At 42.2% G+C, this 14,949-nt stretch overlaps 1 protein-coding gene across 1 annotated transcript in view; it reads left to right on the top strand.

Annotated features, from left to right (window-relative positions):
- The window catches only part of LOC112255188 (low-density lipoprotein receptor-related protein 1B-like), a 77,872-nt gene that overhangs the window by 40,681 nt on the left and 22,242 nt on the right, over positions 1 to 14,949 (top strand). The window contains exon 2 of the mRNA XM_042324998.1: positions 3,098 to 3,235. Coding sequence (XP_042180932.1) covers positions 3,098 to 3,235 — 138 coding nt within the window. The remainder of the gene's footprint in view (positions 1 to 3,097; positions 3,236 to 14,949) is intronic.

Raw genomic sequence — 14,949 nt, 5'->3', positions numbered from 1 at the left:
AGTGGAACCGTATCAAATACATCAAACACATGGTTTCCAGGTGTTTGATGCCATTCCATTTGCTCCGTTCCGGCCATTGTTATGAGCCGTCCTCCCCCCGTCCCTCCCTCCTGCGGTATGCACAGTGCACTCTGAAAGTATTCAGAACCCTTTACTTTTTACACATCAATCCACACACAATACCCCATAATGACAAAAACAAAAAATGTTTTTTAGAAAATGTTTCAAATAAAAAACTGAAATATTACATTAACATAAGTATTCAGACGTTTTACTCAGTACTTTGCTGAAGCACCTTTGGCAGCGATTACAGCCTCGAGTCTTTTTGGGTATGATCCTACAAGCTTTGCACACCTGTATTTAGGGAGTTTCTCCCATTCTTTTCTGCAGATCCTCTCAAGCTCTGTCTGGTTGAATGGGGAGCGTTGCCGCACAGATATTTTCAGGTCTCTCCAGAGATGTTCAATCGGGTTCAAGTCCGGACTCTGGCTGGGCCACTCAAGGACATTCAGAGACTTGTCCCGAAGCCACTCCTGCGTTGTCTTGGCTGTGTGCTTAGGATCGTTGTCCTGGCTGTGTGCTTAGAATCGTTGTCCTGTTGGAAGGTAAACCTTTGCCCAAGTCTGAGATCCTGAGCGCTCTGGAGCAGGTTTTCATCAAGGAACTCTCTGTACTTTGCTCTGTTCATATTTGCCTCGATCCTGACGAGTCTCCCAGTCCCTGCTGCTGAAAAACATCCCCACAGCATGATACTGTCACCACCATGCTTCACCGTAGGGATGGTATTGGCCAGGTGATGAGCGGTGCCAGATTTCCTCCAGGCGTGATGCTTGGTATTTAGGCCAAAGAGTTCAATCTTGTTTTGAAGAGTCTTTAGGTGCCTTTTGGCAAACTCCAAGCGGGCTATCATGTGTGTTTTACTGAGGAGTGGCTTCCATTTGGATACTCTACCAGAAAGGCCTAATTAGTGGAGTGCTGCAGAGATGGTTGTCCTTCCAGAAGGTTCTCTCATCTCCACAGAGGAACTCTAGAGCTCTGTCAGAGTGACCATTGGGTTCTTGGTCACCTCCCTGACCAAGGCCCTTCTCCCCCGATTGCTCATTTTGGCTGGGCGGCCAGCTCTAGAAAGAGTCTTGGTGGTTCCAAACTTCTTCCATTTAAGAATGATGGAGGCCACTAGGTTTTTGGAGACCTTCAATGCTGCATATTGTGCCTCGACACAATCCTGTCTCAGAGCTCTACTGTTAACTGTGGGACCTTATATAGACAGCTGTGTGCCTTTTTAAATCACGTCCAATCAATTGAATTTACCACAGGTGGACTCCAATCAAGTTGTAGAAACATCTCAAGGATGATCAATAGAAACAGGATGCATCTGAGCTCAATTTCGAGTCTCATAGCAAAGAGTCCGAATACTTACCTCAATAAGGTATTTCAGTTTTTTATTTTTGATGCATTCGCACATTTTTTGAAAAACCTGTTTTCGCTTTGTCATTACGGTGTATTGTGTGTAGTTTGCTGAGGATTTTTTTTAGAATAAGGCTGTAACGTAACAAAATGTGGAAAAAGTCAAGGGGTCTGAATACTTTCCAAAGGCACTGTACATATTTCAACATGGAAGCCATACAATTACTTAGAACAATGTGGTCTGCAAACAGGTTCACGTGAACATATTTAGCAAAGATGGGATAGGCCTACATTTGGTTATTTTGATTCTATAAGCTGTCTAACAAACTATAATGGACTAACATTGGAATCGGAGTTGACTCAATACATAAAAGACCGTAAACATACACCTTGAAGCAACCGCATATTTAGCCGTGGAGCAAGTCCTGATTGGCCAGTGAGGTTCCAAGCTTCAACACACCGACAACTTGTTTATTCATCAAGACCCAGCCCCTTCTCCCTACTGCCAGCCACTGTTCCGATAATTGTGCTTGTGAAAATAGCAAAAATATTTCTGACACACCCCCGAACCTATAACGCCACTGCCCAGCACTTAGCTTGACCATTGTGTTACGTTTGTTAAATTAGAGCCCTCATTGTATGTCATGTCTCCTTTAATACGTCTGGTTTTGGGGTGGGGCTCTGTCAGAGCATGGGGGGGGTTGTGGTGGGTTTGATTTGGTAGGGGATCTGTGTGTGTTCTGCCCTCTACCTGTTCTGTCTGTTATCTGTAGAATCATAAAAAATTGCACATTTCTATAATGGATGAATAGTAGTGAGGTAATGTTGCTCTGTGATATATTTGTATAGCTGCAGACTATCAGGTGAGATACGATTTACAGTCGATTATTTTTTTGTATTGCAATAAGCCAATAATGGTTCGCCGAGGCTTTCTGCTCCCTTTTCAAAACCTATTCATAAGTATTGCGTTAGTGAATATAATAGATGTTGAGTAGCCCTGTGGGATATAATAAATGAAACCTTTCTGTGTGATTTAATTACAAACTGATTCTAGACTGCTTTAAAAAAATATATGAAAAATACTTTGTACTGATATATATGTGAAGAATTATGAAAAATACTTTGTACTGATATATATGTAAAAAAAATAGTGAAAATAAAGAAAAACCCTTAAATGAGTAGGTGTGTCCAAACTTTTGACTAGTACTGTATTTATATATTTTTTCACATTTTCTAAATTATATATGAGCCTCTTGCTGGGATCATAAAAATGGACCCACAGGGAATGGATCCACAGGGAATGGACCCAAAGGGAATGGACCCACAGGGAATGAACCCACAGGGAATGGACCCACAGGGAATGGACCCACAAGGAAAGTCAATAGAGGAAAATCTTGGGTGTTAACCATGAAGCACCAACTCTAAAGAAAACATTCACGGTATATGTTTGACAAGACTGGAGCAATGGTGGCCTGAACATGTGGGGATGGTAAAAGTATACCACCAACACAAGAGTCTCGTTAAAGACAGTCTAGCATAGACCAAATACACCTGTGTGTCTGTTGTCATGGGAAAGACACCTTAACTTTACTGGCTCTCATAAGCCTACAATGTCTTCATGTTGATGACCAAATCAAGGAATATTACTTTGAACTGATGATGTTTTTTTTATTTTTTATCCTCGTTTTAGGTACAAAAGCTGAGTTGGCGAGATGTCCGCCGAATCACATGCAGTGCATTGGCTCCAAAATGTGCATCCACTTCAATAAACTTTGCGATGGAGCGAGAGATTGTGAGGACGGATATGATGAAGGAGTACATTGTCGAGGTGAGTGTGTCGTTGAACAAAATGATGTTGAATATGACAATAAACGACATTCACCAATCTGACTTCATTACCATGTGAATAAATGCAGCAGTCCCTGTACATTTCCCGGAGGATCCAGCCTTACATCACCTCTTAGTAGGACTATAATGAACATGTGTCTATTTTGCGGCGTCATGCAGTTATAAAGAGACTAGATACAAATAGCTACAGTAATCCTGGCGACCAATGCCCTAGCGTTCATTCATTGTGTCATGTAGGGATGTCAAGGTGGAACCCCAGCACATACTATGTCTAGTGTAAGTTATATTTACCAATAGACCTACTAATTACTCTGTAAGACGAGGAATGCATTTACTCAATTCAACTAATAGGATGAATTAGTCACAACAGAATTAACACTCAAACAATTCCAGTGTGCATGGAATACATGATACGCTACAAAGTAGATGACTATCAGCTACGTACGACTTAACGTGGTTACATATATCTTCAATTCGAAAGAATCTCTAAGAGAAAATACTACGTGTGTGATACACAGAGGAGCTTACTAACAAGTTCTCAAAGTATGAACGAATTCACTGACTTTTAAAACATTCAAGCAGAAACTCACGCCCAGCCTGAATGAACATTTCTTTGCACGTTGCTAGTTAAAACAATAGGCAGGAAATCACACCAAGATTCTAATCTAATCGACCACATTAAAATGATAAGAGCACACCCGTGTCGCTCCTCTTTCAACTGTCCGCCTTCAGCATAACACAGTGTCCCTGTAACAATACATCCAGAGCACTTACCGTACAATAGAATATATCAAAATGCGTAGCTCTTTATGAACTCTTGAAACAATCCAAACATGACAATTTATTCTGAACAAAATTATACATGTAAAGTGTCAGTCCCATGTTTCATAAGCTGAAATAAAATATCCCAGAAATGTTCCATATATAAAAAAAAGCTTATTTCTCTCAAATGTTGTGCACAAATTTGTTTTCACCTCTGTTAGTGAGCATTTCTCCTTTTCCAAAATAATCCAGCCACAATTAAGAAGGAAAGAAATTCCACAAATCAACTTTTAACAAGGCACACCTGTTCATTGAAATGCATTCCAGGTGACAACCTCATGAAGCTGGCTGAGAGAATGCCAAGAGTGTGCATATTTGTCATCAAGGCAGGTGTGGCATATCAAGAAGCTGCTTAAAAGCATGATCATTACACAGGTGCAGCTTGTGCTGGAGACAATACAAGGCACTCTAAAAATGTGCAGTTTTGTCACACAACACAATGCCACAGATGTGTCAAGTTTTGAGGGAGCTTGCAATTGGCATGCTGACTGCAGGAACAACCACCAGAGCTGTTGCCAGAGAATGTAATATTAATTTATCTACCAAAAGCCGCCTCCAACATCGTATTATAGAATTTGGCAGTTTGTCCAACTGGCCTCACAACCTGAGACCATGTGTAACCATGCCAGCCCGTCGTCTTCATCTGCGGGATCGTCTGAGACTGGATAGCTGATGAAACTGTTGGGTTTGCACAACCAAAGAATTTCTGCAAAAACTGTCAGAAACCGTCTCAGGGAAGCTCATCTGCGTGCTCGCCGGGTCTTGACCTGACTTCAGTGGGCAAATGCTCACCTTCAATGGCCACTGGCACGCTGGAGAAGTGTGCACTTCACGGATGAATCCTGGTTTCAACGGTACTGGGCAGATGATGATATGGGAAGGCATAAGCTACGGACAATGAACACAAATGCATTTCATCGATGGCAATTTGAATGCAGAGAGATTCTGTGACGAGATCCTGAGGCCCATTGTCTTGCCATTCACCCACCGCCATCACCTCATGTTTTAGCATGATAATTCACAGCACGAAATCGCAAGGATCTCTATACAATTCCTGGAAACCTGAAAATGGACCAGTTCTTCCATGGCCTGCATACTCACTAGACATGTCATCTATTGAGCATGTTTGGGATGCGTTGGATCGACGTGTACGACAGCGTATTCCAGTTCCCGCCAATATTCACCAACTTCACACAGCCATTGAAGAGGAGTGGGACAACATTCCACAGGCCACAATCAACAGCTTGATCAGGACGGGTTCATAGTAATGGCTGGAACGGAATAAATGGAATGATAGCAATCATTCCATTGACTCCATTCATCCTCTCAGCAGCCTCCTGTGGAGTCATCATGCCGGGTCTCAGCACCTGCAAGTCTCTAGTCACAAGTATCACCTTCTCAAATGTTTACACTACAATTTCCCCCCTGTGGATACTCTGCATTGTAGAAAACAATCAGAGGAACCAGAGAACGATGTGGAGAGAGGTGATTAGACAGACCTTAAAAAATAACAGCATTGAGTCCATGTAATAGTTACCACCCAAATGCTTGCCAGGACAATGTGGAGACTCAAGAAGATGGTCGCCGTCTGCTTGGCCTGCATGAACTTCTTGTCCATGGTCATGAGAGACTTGGTGCTCTCCTCGTAGAAGGTATCCTCCCACCAGGGTGTGACGTCAGTCTCCAGGAGTACCAGCTGTCCCATCGTGGAGTCCTCCATCTCATCCATCAGAAAGTGTGTGACTTAGCTGGACAGGTCAGGCCCCATCATCATAGGCCGTTTCACAGTTTATGACACATCACTGTTTGTGAAAAACATGGAAAGCATTCCAAATAGCAATACAATGAAAGTACACACATTAACATGATATCATACTCTGCAATGTATGACAAATACAGATGACAAAATAAATGTCTCATGGCAACAGTAATAAGTTGTGAATAAAGTTTCACAATCATTAATATGAAAACTAGCCAAGTTATCCCATCAACTACCTGATCCAAACAGAGGATGAATTAGTTGCCTAATAGTAAACTGGCAATTTTGAGGGGGTCCTGGGTGGCACTGCGGTCAAAAGCACCACAGTGCTGTTGCGCCAATACAGCCTGAGGTTCAGTCCTCATAGGACGGCGCACAATTGGCCCAGCGCTGTCCGGTGTAGGGGAGGGTTTGGCCAGTGGGGATTTCCTTGGCTCACCGTGCTCTGGCGTCTTCTTGTGACAAGGCCGGTTGCCTGCAAGCTGACTCGTCAGTCAAACAGTGTTTCCTCTGACACATTGGTGCAACTGATATCTGGATTTAGCGAGCAGAGTGATAAGAAGTAGGCGGACAGGTGGGTCATGTTTCGCAGGATGCGTATCCCAACCGTCGCCTCTTCCCGAGCCCATTGAGGTGTTGCAGAAATGACCCAAGGGACCTAATTTTGGGTGGAAACAGGGTTAAACAATACGCTTGTGGCCATACCACCCTGAACACGCCTGTTCAGGATCGGGCCTGGTTAGTACTGTGACAGGAGACCCCCTGGGAATACCAGGTGCAGTAACAAACAAAAAAACATTTAAATAATAAATAAAAAAGTTAACTGGTTATTTAATTAGGTGATGATTGGGGAAAATAATTATGACCATTTGGTATGCTGGCATAGTTACATGCTCCAAATCAGTCTGGAAGTTACTTCTATTCTGAGGACATTGAAAATTGGTGCGCTTGGTGAGAATTTGGTAACTAATAATTTCTTGATTCTTTATTTTCTATATATATATATACAGTTGAAGTCAGAAGTTAGCATACAGTTTGCATACTCAGTTTTTCACAGTTCCTGACATTTAATCGTAGTAAAAATTGCCTGTCTTAGGTCAGTTAGGATCTCCATTTTATTTTAAGAATGTGAAATGTCAGAATAATAGTTAAGATAATTATTTATTTTAGCTTGTATTTCTCTCATTACATTCCCAGTGGGTCTGTCACGGCTTCTATGAGTAGTGGGTGGAGAAGTCAGGCGCAGAGAGCAGGGTAGTTCACAAGATGTGGATTTTTATTTTCCAAAAACCCAGAGAGACGGTCACGGCACACACACAAGGACCAGTCCAAATAACAGGACGAAACTGACCGGAAAAATAAATACCACAAAATAATCACACACCATAAACAGAAAAACAAGCCCGCACAAAAGCCGGTGGGCCTACTGGGTTTAAATAGCCCACAATCAAAACCTAAACACAAAACGGGTGCAACTAATCAGACACCACTAAATGAAACAGAAAAGGGGATCAGTGGCAGCTAGTAGGCCGGCGACGACGACCGCCGAGCGGCGCCCGAACAGGAAGAGGCACCATCTTCGGCGGGATTCGTGACAGGGTCAGAAGTTTACATACACTCAATTAGTATTTGGTAGCATTGCCATGAAATTGTTTAACTTGGGTCAAACGTTTCGGGTAGCCTTCCACAAGCTTCCCACAATATGTGAATTGTATGTGAATTTTGTGAATTTTGGCCCATACCTCCAGACAGAGCTGGTGTAACTGAGTCAGTTTTTCTATAGGATTTTCTATAGGATTGAGGTCAGTGCTTTGTGATGGCCACTCCAATACCTTGACTTTGTTGTCATTGAGCCATTTTGCCACAACTTTGGAAGTATGCTTGGGGTCATTGTCCATTTGGAAGACCCATTTGCGACCAAGCTTTAACTTCCTGACAGATGTTGCTTTAATATATCCACATAATTTTCATCCCTCATGATGCCATCTATTTTGTGAAGTGCACCAGTCCCTCCTGCAGCAAAGCACCCCCACAAAATGAAGCTGCCACCCCCGTGCTCCACGGTTGGGATGGTATTCTTCAGCTTGAAAGCCTCACCCTTTTTCCTGCAAACATAACGATGGTCATTATGGCCAAACAGTTCTATGTTTGTTTCATCAGACCAGAGGACATTTCTCCAGAAAGTACAATCTTCGTCCCCATGTGCAGTTGCAAACCGTAGTCTTTCTTTTTTATGGCAGTTTTGGAACAGTGGTTTCTTCCTTGCTCAGCGGCCTTTCAGGTTATGTCGATATAGTACCCGTTTTACTTTGGATATAGATACTTTTGTACCTGTTTCCTCCAGCATCTTCACAAGGTCCTTTGCTGTTGTTCTGGGATTGATTTGCACTTTTCACACCAAAGTATGTTCATCTCTAGAGACAGAACATGTCTCTTTCCTGAGCGGTATGCCGGTTGCGTGGTCCTATGATGTTCATAATTAGCCTATCAGAAGCTACTAAAGCCATGACATAATTTTCTGGAATTTTCCAAGCTGTTTAAAGGTACAGTCAACTTAGTGTATATAAACTTCTGACCCACTGGAATTGTGATACAGTGAATTATAAGTGAAATAATCTGTCTGCTAACATTAGTTGGAAAAATGTCAGAACCGACTTGCCAAAATTTGTGGATTGGTTAAGTTTGAATGAATCCAGCCTAAGTGTATGTAAACTTCTGACTTCAACTGTATATATATATATAAATAAATTGGTGCTATATAGTGTACATATATATATATATATATATATACAGTATATAGCACCAATTTATACTGGCAGCTTAAGTGATTCAAATCCAATCCTGCATTCTGAACAGCCAAAAAGCACATGGAATTGGATATTTCAAGACACATTTGAAACCACCTTCATAGGTGGTTTGAAAACAGATATAAACCTGATTCCTAATCAGATTTAAATCAGATTTATTTGCCCTCAAGTGTTTTTTTTTACTGTTATTTGGCATATCTTGCTGCTTTCTAGTTCTGTTGACAGTTTGAAAAGTACACGTGGCAGCTATCTAGCTACGTTATTATTTACAAACACATTAGTGAATGTGCTAGAAAGTTAAACAGCTACCTAGCTAGCTAGTTGACTGCTGTGGCTAGCCAAAAAGGACTTGTTTTGAAAGTTGGATAATTTTATCCTTTGAGGCTTGAAATGTGTTCTTACACTATGATGTTGAACATTCAAAGTAACTTGGAAACGTCCATGGCAGCCATTGTTGTCACCTTAGCTTACTACATAACTTCTGAGTGATAGGAAGCGCAAGCTCCACCACCAATCAGCCTACACCAGTGTTCACACACCCGTATTTTCTAAGACAACTAGTGTAGACAAGTCAGCAAATAACTGCTGTCTGAACACACACAAATTCGATTTGGTTACTTGTAACTTGCTGTTTGGACAGTCAGTATTCCAAAACTGATTTGAAAAACAAAACGGATTTGAGCATTAAGGCCTGCAGTGTGAACGAGGCTTAAGAGTCCTCAGTCAACCTTAGTGTAAAAGACTGTTCTTCAAACCTGAACGGCATCTTTGATCGTTTGAATGATTCATCATGTGCTATGACACTGCAATCACATTACCATATTCATGATACTGAGGATTATTTTTAGCTAGGACTAGGCGACTTCTTTCAAGGAAACATCTTTATCGTGACTTTGTTAAGCAGAACGGTGCAGTAATTGCAGGAAACTATGATACGTGTTTCATAAACAGCTATGGCTATTGTACAAAGCCTACAAAGGATACAACATTTTTTACAACTTAACCTCGAAGGATGCCATATGTCTTACTTGTTCAGTGAAACACTTAAAACACCACAGCAACAACAACAAAACCGGTGCAGTTGTTGCAGAAAAGAGATGTATAGAAAGCCTCACTGTGAACTCTTTCATCTCCCAGTGGAAATAATCAACTACAGTATTCTGCTCTGCCCACTTTTCCCCGTTTCTCCTCTGATGAATACAAAAGCAGTTGAATAAATACTGCATTCGCAGAATAGAGTTAAGAATAGGAATGTACAAAGACAGAATAAACTGGCATTTTATTTTAAAAAAAGACATAGAATAAACTGCCAACTTAAAAGAGTAAGTGAGGCTACAGAGAGAGCACTTAATGGATCCTGCCGTGTAGAGTAAGTGAGGCGGAGGAAAATATCTCCATCTATTTTGTTAAGGCACGACAAGTAGGCGGCGACAAGTAGAGAAGTTGGTTTACTGCTTTATGCTGTATCGTTAGAGCAGAAGACGTGATAGCAAATACATCCAGATTGACCAATTATCTGTGAATAATGGTCCAATAAGCCAAATTGTAACTTCTGTAAAGGGATGAGGATGCATTGTGTTTAAGTTACTCCTTAAGTCTATGGGCCCTAAACAGTCTCTAAAAAGAGCATACTGTACAAACACTGTGATTGGATACAAAAGTGCATTAGCTCCACTCAGCTCCTCATCTTGGGTTGTTTCTGTTGGCATGAGTGGCTTATTTATGGTCTGAGTATGACAATAGCAGATGGGACATTAGCAACTAATCATAAGAGTGAGTTAAGAGGTTTTACTCAAGAGTACAGCAATGCACTCCCAATGAGAGGCAAAGCGGGAGAGATGCAATGCACGTTTCCAAGGAAACATGAGACGTTAAAATGCACTGAGAATATCTCATCACCCTAATGTTACTTTAGATAGTTGTAATGTATTTTTTTATTTTTTTAAAATGTATTCAAATTTTACCAAATGTACAGTTGTGGCCAAACGTTTTGAGAATGACACAAATATACATTTCCACAAAGTCTGCTCCTCCAGTGTCTTTAGATATTTTTGTTACTATGGAATACTGAAGTATCATTACAAGCATTTCATAAGTGTCATTGGCTTTTATTGACAATTACATGAAGTTGATGCAGAGTCAATATTTGCATTGTTGACCCTTCTTTTTCAAGACCTCTGCAATCCGCCCTGGCATACTGTCAATTAACTCCTGACCGATGACAGCCCATTCATGCATATTCAATGCTTGGAGTTTGTCACGTTCTGACCTTAGTTCCTTTGTTTTGTCTTTGTTTGAGTATGGTCAGGGCGTGAGTTGGGTGGGTAGTCTATGTGTGTTTTTCTATGTTGGGGTTTTGAGTTCGGCCTAGTATGGTTCTCAATCAGAGGCAGCTGTCAATCATTGTCCCTGATTGAGAATCATACTTAGGTAGCCTGGGTTTCACTTTTGGTTTGTGGGTGTTTTCTTTCCGTGTGAGTGTTTTGGCCACACGGTACTGTTTCGGTTTTCGTTTTGTTCACATCGTTTATTGTTTTGTATTTGAGTGTTCAGTTAGTTTTGAATAAATCATCATGACCACTTAGCCCGCTGCGCTGCGGTCCGATCCTTCTTCCACCTCTGAATGCCGTTACAGAGTTTGTCAGAATTTGTGGGTTTTTGTTTGTCCACCCGCCTCTTGAGGATTGACCACACGTTCTCAATGGGATTAAGGTCTGGGGAGTTTCCTGACCATGGACCCAAAATATTGATGTTTTGTTCCCTGAGCCACTTAGTTATCACTTTTGCCTTATGGCAAGGTGCTCCATCATGCTGGACAAGGCATTGTTCGTCACCAAACTGTTGCTGGATGGTTGGGAGAAGTTGCTCTCGGAGTATATGTTGGTACCATTCTTTATTCATGACTATGTTCTTAGGCAAAATTGTGAGTGAGCCCACTCCCTTCACTGAGAAGCAAACCCACACATGAATGTTCTCGGGATGCTTTACTGTTGGCATGACACAGGACTGATGATAGCGCTCACCTTGTCTTCTCCGGACAAGCTTTTTTCCGGATGCCCCAAACAATCGGAAAGGGGATTCATCAGAGAAAATGACTTTACCCCAGTCCTCAGCAGTCCAATCCCTGTACCTTTTGCAGAATGATGTGGCTTCTTTGCTGCCCTTCTTGACACCAGGTCATCCTCCAAAAGTCTTCGCCTCACTGTGCATGCAGATGCACTCACACCTGCGTGCTGCCATTCCTGAGCAAGCTCTGTACAGGTGGTGCCTCGATCCCACAGCTGAATCAACTTTAGGAGACAGTCCTGGCGCTTGCTGGACTTTCTTGGGCGCCCTGAAGCCTTCTTCACAACAATTGAACTGATCTCCTTGAAGTTGTTGATGATCCGATAAATGGTTGATTTAGGTGCAATCTTACTGGCAGCAATATCCTTGCCTGTGAAGCCCTTTTTGTGCAAAGCAATGATGACGGCATGAGTTTTCTTGCAGGTAACCATGATTGACAGAGGAAGAACAATGATTCCAAGCACCAGCCTCCTTTTGAAGCTTCCAGTCTGTTATTCGAACTCAATCAACATGACAGAGTGATCTCCAGCCTTGTCCTCGTCAACACTCACACCTGTGTTAACGAGAGAATCACTGACATAATGTCAGCTGGTCCTTTTGTGGCAGGGCTGAAATGCAGTGGGAATGTTTTTTGGGGATTCAGTTTATTTGCATGGCAAAGAGGGACTTTGCAATTCATCTGATCACTTCATAACATTCTGGAGTATATGCAAATTGCCATCATACAAACTGAGGCAGCAGACTTTGTGAGAATTCATGTGTGTCATTCTCAAAACTTTTGGCCACGACTGTATATCAATGTAAGTACAAAGATTTGACCATATCCCAACCACCCTTTTTCCCTCCCTCCCTCCCTCCCTCCCTCCCTCCCTCCCTCCCTCCCTCCCTCCCTCCCTCCCTCCCTCCCTCCCTCCCTCCCTCCCTCCCTCCCTCCCTCCCTCCCTCCCTCCCTCCCTCCCTCCCTTCCACCACATAACATATCCACCCGACCCCCTAGTCCCTTCCCTACCCCTTCCACCCACCTCAAATCCTTCCTTCCCTCCCAACCCCCTCCCAACCACCCGCCCTGATCACCTCATATAGCCAACCCACTCCACACCCTCCCTCAATTCGGTCCTAGAAAACAACAATTCTACAGAGATATCACAACAAATAAACAGTCGAGAATACAGGGGGGAAAAAATATACAAACAACTCAGTACAGTTTCCAAATACAAAAACAGAAATAAATAAATGATCAGTAAACCTTAGACAAACGTGCTTGGACTGGATAGTATTATATTGATGACTGTACCTATTATGTAATGACGACTGGTAAACGCCTCCTGGGAAACCTTAAAGCATCTCATCAGAGGGGAGCCTCTGCGAGCCTTTAACATATGATATAAATGGTTGCCATTTGCTAACAAATGTATCATTGGAATCCCTAAGAGAATAATTCATTTTCTCAAGCTTTAGGAAGGACATTACATCGTTGAGCCATTGAGAAGTAGAGGGGGGCGGAGCAGACTTCCACGGGTGAAGAATTCTACGTCGAGCTAATAAGGATGTAAAAGCAACAATATGGCCATGTTTGGGGTCCAAAAAGAACAAGTCTTACGCAATACCAGAAACAGCTATCAAGGGACACGGCTGCAGGTTCATTTCAAGCACATCAGACAAAGTTATAAAAATAGAATCCCAGTAATCTTGTAGTTTAGTTTTGAACCGCCAAGACTCTATCAATCGCCTCATCCCACCACTCCTGTGTAAATTCAACACCCATTTCCCATTCCCAAGCAGATTTAGTTTTGTTGGTGGAGTGTTTGTCCAATGACAAAATACGCAGATATATCTGAGAAATGACTGCGAGAGGGGGATGCTGGGAGAGAAGAGCAGAGTAAAGCAGGAAGAGAAGCAGAAATACAAGAATGTGCCTCTAGCTGGCACCATGGGGTATCTGGAGCATGTAACCAGAATGGCAATTTCTGATAGTTTGGCTGCCCAGTAATAGTATACAAAATTGGGTAGTGTCGGCCCTCCACTAAACTTGCATCTCTGAAGTAAAGATCTACTGACTGGGTACCTTTCCTCCCCAGATAAATGTGGTAACAGCCTGATTGATTGACATAAAAAAAAAAAACTTGGGATAGATGGGAAATAGTGGGAAAAAACAATGGGATAGATTGAAATAGATAAAGGAATTTGGGTGAACTGTTCATTTTTACAGCATCAATCCTTCCTATAAGTGATAGTGGTAAGCTACCCCATCTCTGAAAATCAGTTTTCATTTGAGCAAATAGGGGATCAAAGTTTGCAGAAAAAAGAGCCTGTAATGAACGAGTTACGTTCACTCCAAGGTATTTGAAACCAGAGTGGCTAAGCTGAAAGGGCAAGTCTGCCTGCTGGAGCTGTTGCGCTTCTGGATTGATTGGGAAGCACTCACTTTTCTGGAGATTCAGCTTGTAACCGGAGAAGGAGCCAAAGTTCTCCAGAATAGAAAGGATAGAAGGTAAACAGGTTACAGGGTTATTTAAATAGGGTATCAAATCATCTGTATATAATGATAAGCTATGTTCAACTCCTTCCCATGCTACACCCTGGAAAGAGGAGGATGCCCGTAAAGCTACTGAAAAGGGCTAAATGGCGATGGCAGATCATAAAGGGGACAGTGGGCAGCCTTGGCATGTCCCACATCCCAGGGCAATATAATCAGAATGGGTGTCACTGGTACAGGCACTGGCCTGGGGAGAGGTATACAATAGACAGATCCTTGAGCAAAAATGTGTCCCCAAATCCACATTTTTAAAGAATAGCAAATAGGTACTCCCATTCAGTTCTGTCGAATACCTTCTCTGCGTCTAGGGAGATTACCACCTCAGGGGAGTTGGATAATTGTTTAGAATAAATAATGTTAAACAGCATTCAAATGTTAAAACATGAATATCTGTCCTTTATAAAGCCGCTTGGTTCCTGTGATATGAGTCTTGGTAAAACTACTTCCAGACGCCTCGCTATCACCTTCGCCAGCACCTTTACATCCACATTAAGGAGCTTTAGGGGCCTAATTGAAGAACAGGAAGTGGGGTCTTTCCCCTTCTTAAGGAGAAGCCTGTGTTAGGGTAGGTGGCAACGAACCACGTTCAAGTGATTCATTATACATAGATAAAAGTAAAGGGGCTAACTTGGTATAGCATTTCTTAAAGAACTCAGTTGGAAACCCATCAGGCCTTGTAGCTTTGCTGCTCTACATTGACTTGA

The sequence above is a fragment of the Oncorhynchus tshawytscha genome, linkage group LG07 (assembly GCF_018296145.1).
Source record: "Oncorhynchus tshawytscha isolate Ot180627B linkage group LG07, Otsh_v2.0, whole genome shotgun sequence".
NCBI classification, from domain to species: Eukaryota; Metazoa; Chordata; class Actinopteri; order Salmoniformes; family Salmonidae; genus Oncorhynchus; species Oncorhynchus tshawytscha.
Note: the sequence above shows the minus strand (reverse complement) of the source record. Positions and strands in the feature narration are given on the sequence as shown.